The 12,597-nt window shown below is 37.5% G+C and overlaps 1 protein-coding gene across 3 annotated transcripts in view; it reads right to left on the bottom strand.

Moving 5' to 3' along the window:
• Positions 1–12,597, bottom strand: part of BICC1 (BicC family RNA binding protein 1) — a 100,935-nt gene that overhangs the window by 49,008 nt on the left and 39,330 nt on the right. For all 3 annotated transcript variants that reach the window (XM_051800212.1, XM_051800210.1, XM_051800211.1), the window contains exon 3: positions 1,915–1,984. In XM_051800212.1, the coding sequence (XP_051656172.1) occupies positions 1,915–1,981 (67 nt within the window). In that variant the 5' untranslated portion in view covers positions 1,982–1,984. The remainder of the gene's footprint in view (positions 1–1,914; positions 1,985–12,597) is intronic.

Here is a 12,597-nt window from a genome sequence, read left to right as displayed (position 1 = left end):
AACAATTGGTACCAAGTGTTAACAGAACATGTAAACTACATTTTATTTCACAAGAAATAGAAACCTTTAGGTTAAGGGGTTCTTTGTGCACACACTGTAATTTATTATCTTAGGTGTATATATACACAATTTAGCAGACCAAAGATAGCCAGAGAGTACAAGTCTTAACTCTGGAGTCACCCTGAAATCCATAGGCATCTGAAACACCTTTTTTAATAGTAGAGCATATTGCTAAACTGTGTAGTTTGCAGCCCATCATTATCTGAAGTTTCTCTTGGCATAAAGACTTTCCAGGATAATCATTCCCACTGAGATACACTCAGTATGCCCAGCTGTATTATGTGTTCCCTTCCTTCAATTTTCAGTTTTATTATCAGTTCATAACTTCTAGCTGTTTTATTTCCCTTGGTATCCAAATTCATTCCATATACTGAGAGAGCTTCACCACATTATCTTCTACTTGAGATCACTAATAAATTCACAAATTAATCTACTTAAAAAGCTGCATCTCAAAGTACCAATAAAAAAAACAACGTAGACAGACACCTTTCTTACCCCTCTTTTCATGGCCTTTCATCCACCTTTCATCTTCAGAAGTAGGTTCACTTAAATTTAGGGAAAAAAAAGGTGCAGGTACTGCTTTACTTCTTCTTTTCTCCCCTCAGAAGAAAAACAAACTCTCATGCCTCTGTTCCCTGGGGAGCTTTAGCTGTGCATCAATTCACAGCACCTCAGGTAGAGTGTGCAGAACACCACAGGCAGAACACAGGTTTGAACTGACTACAAATGTTACTTCCACACATTAATGCATACATAACATCTTCATTTTTTCCAGTCTGAATTCCTTCCCCATTTTCCCTGCTTAAGTGAGATTTTTTTCCATGCAAGTGGGGGAAAAAGAATTAAATCAATTTGGACTTTAATACCATGTGGCAAAGTACATCAGAGACTGAATCTCACTTTACACCATAAAAATGTTATTAATCCTGCACCTTTCTAAAGAGATCATTTTTCTTCCCATAAGACCTTCATTTACAAAGGTTATTAGCCCACGTCTCCACCTAGACATTCTAAATATAAGGTACAGAGAAATCATTTGATCTCCACTTTCTTGGGGTTTAATGTGTATCATCCTGAACAGAAATACAGCCAATGTTAAAAATCACCCCAATTTCATTTTTTCATGGAGAAGAGAAATGAAGCATTCCTTTCATTCAGTCACAGCTATGATTCCTTAAGAACAGAACAAGGCAGCTCATTTCCAAAGGAGATGTCCCAGACTGTGTATTTAGTTCACACTAACAGGCTGGACTTCCAAAAGAGGCATGGTTTAAAACACATAATACTGGTCATTCCTTGGAAACAGCTCCAGCTCAGGTTTCCTAAAGAAACCGAAAAAGCATGCAGGCTGTCTCTGCAAGGACACAATGAGTATTTATTGTTCTGCTGGGCTTGACCAACACACATCTCTGTACTCCACAGCAACAAACAAAAAACCCCACAGAACACCCGTTCATTTGCAATGTTACCAGAAAGACTGACTTTAGTTGCTGTAAAATAAGGAAGCTGCTCCAATTAGATGCAGAATTATACAGCAGAAAGCTGTATAATTCTATTTTAATTCTTTTATTTTTATAATTCTATATTTAGCACATGCTAAATACACTAAATACAACAGTATTGATAATAAGGTACTCATAGAACTGCAAACTCCTTAGAATGGGTTTGTATATCAAATACCTACATAAAGCCAAGATAACATCAACATGAAATTTCTATGAAAAACAGACTGAAATGAAAATATTTCAGGTTTCCAGTACTGATAAAAGTGACTCTAAAAATAAATTTCTTTATTCTGTGGTTTTACTACTCTAACAACTCCTCCCACCCCATAAAAAGAACAAGATAAAATACCTTTTTTCGATTTTGCTCCAATCTTCAATTTGGATGGCCAAGCAATCTGTGTATTTGTTTCTTCCATAATCTGTTAAAACAGAAAGCAGTTATGCAAAATTAAGTTTTTATTGTTCTTCTACAAAGTTATAAGTTGCTTTTTAAAAAAAGATCTTCACCATTTTTAAGTTTGTTGGCGATTATTACTTATAAATAGCACAAGCCATTAACTATATTTCTGGTTTCCTTGAGAATTTTTGTCTGTTAATAAACAGGGTTGAGTTCTGATCACTCCAAAGAATTCCAGAGAGCAAACCCAAGATGCTCAGCAGTTTCCATGAAGTTCAAATGAGCACTACTACCTACAGCATCTCCACGTCCATCTCAGAGAGAAATTCAAACCTTTACAATTCAACAAAAAATTTTCTTTGGTTATCTTAACATAGTTTATAAGTAAAGCCTATCAAATTTAAATTGAGTCCTTTGGGCCTCCATAGGTCAAAATATATCAGTTTGCCTCACCTTTACCCAAAAGCAGCTTTTCTTTATGAGCTTACCCAGACTTCACAATTTTTACTACTTAGTTTAGCTGGTCAGAGTAGACATTTGACAGCATTTATTATGACACAGTGTACAACCTTCTGTACATCTCTAACCAGCCAACAAGGAAAAACCCTTCACACACACACACTCTCTCCTACTTTGAGAGCCATGCAGTCATTTGGCTCAGAGTCGACTTATTCTGTTGCTGCCTGGTTTCAGTGAAGTTCACCACCCTATTATGGGCATATTATACTGAAATTTCATTCTGTCAGAGTTACAGTGCTTCACAAACCCTTCTAGTGGTGAGACAAGAAAAGGAACTGCAGGACACCAAAGACTTCGTGTACATGAATTGAAATCCAGCTCTAAGAAGCTCTGGGCATGTCTACAGAGACTAAATACCTTCTCTTTTATATTGTGATGTCATCATCAAGCATGGTGAGATCATACCTCTCACCATGAGATAATGAAAACAATTAAAATGTCAAAATAATTAGAAAAAACACTTCCCAGACAAATACTAATGCATAAAGAAAACAGTTAGAATACCAGTAAATTTTCCGTAACAGTAAAATTCAGAACTAAGGCAGGTTTCTCTAACAGTTAATTCTTATCTTCTACATCCAAACCCCCAGGACATCACAACAACTTCCAGATTAGTACGCCATGTGGAAAAACTGAAAGTGTCAGCCAGACTTCATTATACTATATTTTTGGTTTCAGCAACTATGGGATAATAAGTTACAGCTGAAATAAAACACTTCCAGGAGAGTGAAATTCATCAGCAACATACATATACTTTTCCCAATTTTTCAATCCAGATGTTAAAAAAGCTGTTTCAAAGAATTCACTTGTCTCTGACAGAAGGCTTTGGGCCAGGATTACTCTCAGTTGTGCAAAAGGCAACAAAATACACAGAAAATTGGAAGGCATTAGCTAAAAGGAGAAGAGAGATGCTAAAACAAAGAATGGCGCAGGACTGAGTTAAAGAAGATCCAACATAAAAGGAACCACAAGAGAGGAGACAGAAGAGGAATGAATGTCATTCAAGGCAAGTGTTAGATCCCATCAGTCAATAAAGACTTCTATCTTAAAGAAATTAAATCCTCCCCATTTCTGATGCTAAACTAAAATAAAATGAAATGAAAGCCCACAACTTCAGAGATGCACATTCTGAGGACATATGAGAGAGAGGCATATGAAATCTTCAAAGGAAAAGTAGTCTGACTGGCAGCCACTGAGATTTGGCCACCTAATATCCTTAAGCTCTTTGGAGAAAGCAATGCTAAAAATTACCACATTAGACCAAAAAGGCAACTCAGTCTGGTCACTACAAAGACAAATTTATCTCCTGTTTTAGACAAGCAAAAAAAAAAAAATCTGGCTGCATTTTAAGTAAGAGCATTTACTGAAGTATCAAAATGTTCAGAGTGTGTGTTGGCTTTCAATTCCAAGCTGTAACCTTTATGATAAATCAGGGCTTTAATAGGAACCTTTAAGAACAAATTCAACTATACTGCTTGCTTTTTAAACTATTATAATATTTATTAAGTATTGTATTTATTGCAACAGCAGGAGCATCACAAAGCTCTAGATAACAAGGAACCAAGTTTTTACTAGAGCAGTTAAACTTGAAAGTGAAGATCATGTTGAAAACTGCATCAACTTTTTGTTCTGTTTTTACCATTCCAACCCAGGCACTTTTAAGTGCCAAGATTTATTTTTTTTCCCTCTGAAACAAATTTGGAATCATTCCATGAAAACCTCAACTGCATGTTGCAATGGGAACAGTTTCATAAACTTGGTGTTATGCCACATGACCTGATAACAGCAGTTATCAAATGAACAAGACAACTCACAAGTGCTATAGCTGTAATACATGCATTCCAGTTGTATAACTACTTTAGTTACATAACATGTAAAGAAAATTCAGCCTGGGGATGACTCAGAGTTCATCATCTCTGCAGAACTACATCTCTGCTTAGGCTTCCCTTATTTTCATATAAAATAAGTGATGGGGTGAGCACTAACCTGTACTTGCTTCACCTTGATGGATCAACTGACCAAAGGAAACAGGCATATTTGGCAGCAAGACTTAATCCCCCTAGTAAATAATCTCAGGCTCCTTCTTAAAATGAGGGAAACCCTAAGAAATTGTCTTTCTTCAAGTTCCTTTCCTTCCCTTCCCCCCAGAGAAATTGCAGTGTTTAGGAGCAGAATTACATAAGCTGTTCTCAGTGAAGAACAAACAGAAGGTGACAAGACACTGGAAGACACCAACAGAACAAGTAAGGCTGCACCCTGACCCTGACAAAACTGGCCCTAGTTGCAAATTATTGGGCCTTCAAGGAAAAAAAAAAAAAAGTCTAGTTGCAAGGCAGCTGGAAGACAAGCTTTTGGCTTCCTTGTATTCCAGCTTGAATAGTTTATAGTTTAAGCACTTTGGGGAGTTTTTACATTAAGACAGCAAGAAATTATTGTTTCTTATGATGTATTTTTTTAGCTGATTCTGGATAGAAACTGGAATGCCCTGAATGCAAAAAAACAACCAACCAAAACTCCCCCAAAGCCCAAAAGCATTTCAGAATTCAAAGGAAGTATTTTACAGGCAGTAGATGAACAAGAACAACATATCTAACAGACCTTTCTTCATTTAAAAAAGACACATTAAATCTAAGTACTATTGTTTATAGTTACTGTTGGTAAATCACCTATTTTTGACCTTCCCACCTTTGGGATTTGTGCATCTTAGCCTTTTCTGCCTCAGTTCTTATTCACAGTGGGGAAAAAAAAAGGATCAGACAGCAACCTGCATCTAGTAGTGGGAACCTGCCATTTTTTTCTCAACTTTAGCTCAACAAGCATCTCATTCCAACTGGAATGACAAAAGGAACCCTCAAAAAGGCAAATGTAACTGGCAAAAAAAAAAATAAAAAAAAATCCAGTTTGTATTTCATCAATGGAAAAACCTTCTCTTTCAGGGCAATTAGCTTGTTCAGTTTAACCTTGCTTGATACAACAGAAGATGCATACACCATTTCAATACCCAGAATACTTGGACAATGAATAAGTACAGATGTTTAAAATCTTATAACCACTTAAATTACATCTTCAGAACAGGTACATGTTTATCTTAATCCATATGGAAGAATATATATTTATTTTAAATATGCAATAGGGGGTTTTTTAGATACTTTGAATTTTTCATGCAATTAAAAACCCTAGAAAGTAATCAAATTGTATGCCCACTGGTTGTTTTTTATTTCTCTGCCTATGTCTTATTTTTAAGAAGTTTCTTTTCTTCCAAGTTTGCCTACATTTTTCCTCTGTGCAGGTTGAAAACAAACAGAAACACCAGATTTAGAACATCATCATCAATGGCACTAGACATTTACACTTAAACATTTGCAGAGCTGCAGAGGTGCCTTATTTTCTACTGCCAAACAATGGAAATCCTGAGGGAGGACCTAAATTCTGTGCTACTTGGAGTATTTCAGACTCCATTTCCTGTCAGCAAACCCTGCCCATGAGCCTGCTGACAAATGCTGACAGCTGAACATCTTGCATGAAGTATTTAGCAGACCAGTTCAGTAAATTATACAAAAGAAAATTAAGCTCAATAACTACAGGTGATCACGTACACGAAAATAAAAACCATGGTCTCTGGGACAGCATAAAACACAGCAATGGATGAGAAATAGGGAACTAAGCAGTGCTTCTTTCAACAGCCCTTTTGAAAGGGAACCTACACCTCTGGGGTACTGTAGGCAGGTCTTCCTCCTTCAGCAGGTTAAGTGATAAAGCAAAGAAGAATATAGGGACAAATAATTCCATCCTTCTAGATCTTGGTTTTTACTCAGGAACTGCCTCTGTGTGCAGACAAAAAAGTTACCACAGAGCATACAGTCAAGACAGGGCCTAAACTACATTCTGAACTACCTTTAGTCATGCTTATGCCATTCTCAACCCTGCATTTATGCATCTCACAGAGAGCATTTCTCAATATAAAATCATATTCTAGCAAGACAAAAAAGGACTGACCAAAGAAGCAGCTATTTTTCCAAACAGCATGAAGTTTAAAATTGAAAAAAGCCTGATGCAATGCTAGTGCAACGAGTCAAAGGAAAAAGTAAAGGGGAAGAGGAATGAATTGGAAATTCATTGAAGAATGAGATAAAATGTAGATGGTTGAGCTACATCAACAGCCCTCCCTCCCCTCAAAAAAACCAAAATTGCAGGGATTGAGCTCTCCATCAGGCAGATATTGGGGAGGGACTAGAAATGCAAGATAGACCCTGTTCATTTATATTTCATAAGCATACCTTGGAGCAGCACCTCTAGAGAATTATTACATACAAATTTCGCTTTTCTCACTAACAAAAGACAAGAACTATAAAGCACTTGGAGCCATAAACAACCCACAACAGGTATCCCTAGGGAACAAGTGCTTCCCAGTGTAACTATGTTCAGTTACAAATCGCTGCAGTGGAGAAAATCCCACGTGTGAGGGCAGGACAAGGACAGGGAGGGCCAGAGAGGACTGGAAAAGTGCTGTTCATATGAGAACAGAAATTCTGTCAGGAGATGTTTGGTCATTTTGTTTTGAAACTGAATCTCCATCAGGTTAAAGAAAACACAGCAATTCTTTAGAGATGACCATAGCTAACTAACTCTGTGTAGGGTAACTTGTACCCAATCAACACTCCATAGCTGCTGAAGGGAAGGTGATCATTGATTTGTTACATCACTGTATCCATCCTCATTGCCCCATCTTGGAAAGCCATTTTTGCCAGATACAAAAACTTGTTCCATCAGTTTTATAGGAGACAAAGATGAGAGTTATTGTACAAGACAGCAGGGAAAAAAAAAGAATAAGCACAGGAATACAAATAGTAAAAAAAAAAAAAAAAACCTGTACCATGATAATGGCCTTTCAAAAATGTTTCCATAAACATGGAGTATTAATGGGACAAAAGCCGCAAAAAGTGAAGGGCAACTCAACAAGTATTTTTAAATCAAACAGAATAGGAACAGCACAAACTTGCTTGCTGAACACAGCTTTATGAACCATAATGGAAACTAGGGCTGTGCAAAGAATATGTAGAGGTTTCAAGTTCCAGTAGATCAGCAATTTTAATTTGGACAACAAAAATATTTTTCTGTCTAAGAAGGAAGAGACACAGACAAAAATCAGTTCAACATAAATATAGTCACAGTTTTGACGCAAAATCTGCTCCTAATTGACAAGACAAGAGTAACAAGCAAAGGGATTAGTTATCCAATTTACTAACTCTCCTCCAAAAATAAGTGCCTAAATTCATTATTGAAGATTTCACTCATTAAGAATTATTACATGTAAATTAGCATTTCAGAAAATAAAATCATTACATGTTCAATCTAATTTAGTATTAGCCAAATCAATGAGTATGTGATAATTTTCAAATCAGGCCTCAGGATGCCTAATAAGCACACATACACACAAATTTTGCCAGTCTCTGAATACCTGGCTTCAGAGACTTTAAATCTTCATCTTGCATCTTCTGCTGTGAGAGAAGTTGGATTAGCCCCCTCAGTTTGTATGCATTTACAGCTGTGTAAACAAGCTTATTTTTATAGTTTATTTGAACCATGGAATATAATTTGCATGAAAATTAAAGAAAAATATATTTCCATGTGAGCAGGAGAAGACCTGAGCTGAAGAGTCACAGTAGACAAGTAAAATTCTACATAAGCTGATACTTATTTTTTTCTTCTTCCAATGCAGAAGAGGTGATGCAGCAGAACCCGAGAGGATGACTAATCCCTGAGCATGACTTTTGGCAGCAAGAACAGAGCAATGGGTGTAGCTGGAACCAGAAGACGTTTTATACTTAATGGTTTGTTGTTTTGGTTTTTTTTTTGGTGTTGGGGGGAGGAGAAAGCAAGGGAAGAACAAGGGTGGGAAGGAAGAACAAGACACAAAAAGGAGTTGCGTGAAGTTCCCCAGGAACTGCCAGTGGGAACGCAGCCTCCACAACCAGCGAGGCCAGAGGGAGCCAGGGCACATCAGAGGTACAGCATTAAGGACTACTGGGTTTGGCAGGGAAATATGAGGGATGAAACAAGTTAAAGGAGATGACAAAACTCAGCCCAAAGCTTGGGGCAAATATGTAGCTCTTGTGGAAGCCTGGCCAACATTTTGGATACAGCAATAGATTCACATTCCAAGCCTTGTTATCCCAACTAGAATTCAATATTTGTCCAAACTAATTCTTTAAAAAGAAGGTATTATCACCACTTTTCTGCAGGTAAGGGTGAGAGGCTGTTCCTGAGCAGGAACAGTGACAATGGCCCCCAGACTCCCACACATTCCAGACTACAACACCATCCAGAGTTTGCAATTTGTGCTCCTGTGTGGCAGAAAAAACATCTCCTTTGCAGAGTGGAATCACAGCCAGAATTAAACCATAAAACACAGAAAATTCCTTAATAAAATTGCTCTTAATTTAGATTGTCAGTACTAATAATATACATCTATGTGTAAACTGCTTAAAATACACAACGAACCAACACATAGGGAGGACATGGATCAAGCTCCAGTTGTGTCCGTACAGAAAGGAGCATTACAACAACAGTACCTTCCCAACTGCAGGGGCATGAGTGCACATGTATCCTGTAGGATAGGGGCACATGATTTTCCTATTTTATATTCCAGCAGCCAGAAACCCCAAACCCATTTTTAGAAAAGTATCTGTGGGTGACGACCACTTGGCCAGTCCTCCTTCCCTAATTTCACCAGTCTTGAAAAATATTTAAACTACTTCAGACACTACCCTATGGAATATGGATAAAGTTCAGTACTGCCATGTTTTTGTTCATGCTTCCACTCCAAGTCATTTGTTTCAGTACTGCAGGAAATTGATCTTCACATGCTCACTTGTCCATCTTCGTTAAACTGATTTTTATTTCAAGTTTTCACTAAATGCTAAAATAACTTGATCAAAAAAGCATTAAAGTGGTTTTCAATTTTCCAGCTAATCTAGACTGATGTATTAAAAGGGAACAGAAGGCAAACTTGCCTGTTTCCCATTTGCACACTGCTACACAGCTTCATGTCAAGCTAAGCAAAACACCAACATGCTTCCCTCCAGCTTCTCATGACCAACAATTTTGTGGTCTGCATTTACAGACTTTGAAACTTCCACCAAGCAGCAAACAGGCTGTTTGTTGTCAAGGACTATATCCTAGCCCAGACTGACTCAAATTTGCCATCTGCACATGACATTCACAACTATTCCTAAAGACTTCACCAAGAGCTAAGGCAAGCATGTGCACGATGAAGAGTTAGTAAAGCTAAAATCAGAGGACAAGGCTGACATCATAGACGACGTATTTATGTATTTATTCATAGTTTTGATCAATGTCTATCAGCTGATAATACTTCAAAAAACTGATGAACAAATTATGTATAAAAGCAATAAAGGCAGCAGAGTAAAATACATCAGTTTTACAACTCAGACTTCCAGGTTGTACATGAAAGCTCTAAATCCCAAAGGAGGGAATTGTCCTGTGTGGACATGGCTTTGGAATTTATATTGTTTCTTTTCCAGCAAGGGATTTTAAGCCTAGAAGGGATGAGAACACGTGCATGTATGCACACACACACACTGCATCTCTTTTTAATCACTTCACCTGAAACAAACTGAGAAGGATCATTCTTAAAACATGGGTCTTCTTAAAGCAAATATTGCAGTATTGTTGCTGCCCAAAACTGCATTAAGTGAACCTTCTGCAACAAAAATATTTACAGAACTTTGTACTTTATTTACAAATACAGCAAATAGGGTTAAGTGAGAACAAAACTATGAATCACATGCCCTTACCTGGGGAGAAAAATTATACCCCTTCCTTTCTTTGACCTGAAAGTTTTGTTTACCCTCAATGGAAATATTAGCCAAAGGCCAGGGGTAATACTTTTATTTTAAATAAGTGACTTAAAGTATAGTAAAAAATGTAAAAGGCTTATTCAAGCATGCAAAAAAATTAGCTATAAATGTATCTGTGTGTACAGCACTTATGAATTCTACACAACAGTAGGAAAAAGGGGAAATTCTAAAAAAAAAAAAGAAAAAAAAAGAAAAAAAGTATTACTTAAAAATGAGGCCCCCACAGAACACAGTTAGAAACACCAAGATGCATCCAACTCTCCTCTCCAAAAGCAGGATCAGCAAGTCTCCTCCCTGCAAATCAGAAACCTAGTGTATATTCTTAAGTTGTATCATTCTCATACTCATCTTCATCTCCTTTTTCTTCTTTTATTTTTTCTTTTTTTTTTTCCCCTCAAGGGAAAGAGTACAAGCATTTCCGAGGACTGAAATCCCTCCTCTGTTATAAGGGAGAGTTTAATTCCCAGAATGAAAAGCATTAAACATCTCAATTGAGACTGTGGTGACAAATCACTCCTCCTCTGTTGCTGCACAATGCAAGAGATCTTGCACAAAGTGTTAAGTATAGCAATAAAGTGGCATAAAATTGAACTTTATCACCTAAAACTCTGATTCACTTGGAACTCAAGCTCCAAGCAGTGATATATAAAGAGCCACTCAGCATAACAGTATGGGATCAAAATCTCCACTATTTCTGGCCCGGGAAATTATTCACAAGCAACTTGTCAAGGACGGTTGTTGTTTTAAGACTTCTACCTGCACTGAGCACTCCAAGGATGAGGCCCATCAGAGAACACTTTCATATTACAGGTCAACTCTCAAGATGGTGCCCATTGTATCAGAAGCAGCACAGAAGAAACAAGACATTAAATGAAATAAAAACCCCTTATAATTACTCCACTGCCTTGACAGAACAGTCCCTATACCAAAGACATGATGAATGAGCTTCCCACAAAAATGAAGCCTTCCTACCACTCAGCTCTGCCTGAACTAAGCAAGAAGTTAAGTAAGCATTCTAGATTTACCTTTGTAGAGAAAGTGATCCAACCTAAACAGTCTCCTTCCCACTGGGTGTGGTTTTGCCAAAGGAGAGACAAACTTCTCAATCCCAAAACTTCCTGCAAATGCTGACTGCCACTGACATTCTTGCAGCCCTCTAATCCACGCCACCCTCTCCCAGCAGTCATTTCCTCTTCCCAGGAAGCTAAATGAGAGGAAGCTCCCTATAAATTAGAAGTGCATGCCAGTGTTCCCATCCCAGCCCAGCAAAGCCGGGTGTTTCCAGCCAATTCTGGAAAAGTATGGCCTTAATATATCCTTGTCACATGCCACGAGCCAAACTCTACATCAGGAGGTTATTTTAACGCTAATGCACAGACTGATTTCTACCCAGAAAAAGGGGAATGAGTGGAACCAGTTTCCTTAGTTCAAAATTGGTCCTGTGGTTGAAACGGAGACAAGACCCACAATGACAATAAAATCACCATGGACTCATTATGTCTCACCAGCAAGATAAATAACACGGGAAGAAACCGATAGCTGAGCGGTTGCCATCAGAAATGGGAATATGGCCTCAGGGAAACTGTAGCTATAAATAGGCAGTTTGAGAAAAGTCATGGATGAAGACACATGGAAAACCCTTCAGAACTCACTGCTGAACATGGATAATAATTAGCTTGAGACATCTCAGTCTCAGGTCAATGATTAATATTTTTAATGTCTGAAAATGCCCTAAGCCACTCGCATTGGAAGCTCTAGATATGTTTCATGTTCAGAGATTAAAGGGGAAGACTGATAGGCTTTTAGCCTGACCTACTGCAAACAGAAAAGTAACTTTTTTGAGCTAAATTTATTTGTATCAGAATATACTGGCTATACTTACAGAAGTATTCACGTATACATCAATACTGTATCAATATAGTCACATATAAGAATTCTACAAAAGTTTTAGGTTTGCCCCAGATCAACACAACATATATTTTTGAAAGACACAAGAGAAAATACAGGATGTTGCAAACCAAGTTTTTTCACAGTCTCAGATAAGCAAACAGGATTTGAGGCAGTTCCTAGAGCTTCCTAAACAAATAAAAGGTAATGCACACTCACTAGTAGCTACAGCATATAGAAGAACTTAACAGAAACATGATTCAAGATGCAGTTAGACATACCTATTTTTCACATCTTCAAATAATTGCAGGGTTTTTTATCTTTGGTTGGTTGGTTGGGTTTTTTTAAT

Source organism: Manacus candei, unplaced genomic scaffold (assembly GCF_025592945.1).
Source record: "Manacus candei isolate 608988 ecotype Guabito, Panama unplaced genomic scaffold, ASM2559294v1 h1tg000050l, whole genome shotgun sequence".
Lineage (NCBI taxonomy): Eukaryota > Metazoa > Chordata > Aves > Passeriformes > Pipridae > Manacus > Manacus candei.
The sequence above is the reverse complement of the archived record's forward strand: the minus strand, read 5'-3'. Positions and strand labels throughout refer to the sequence as shown.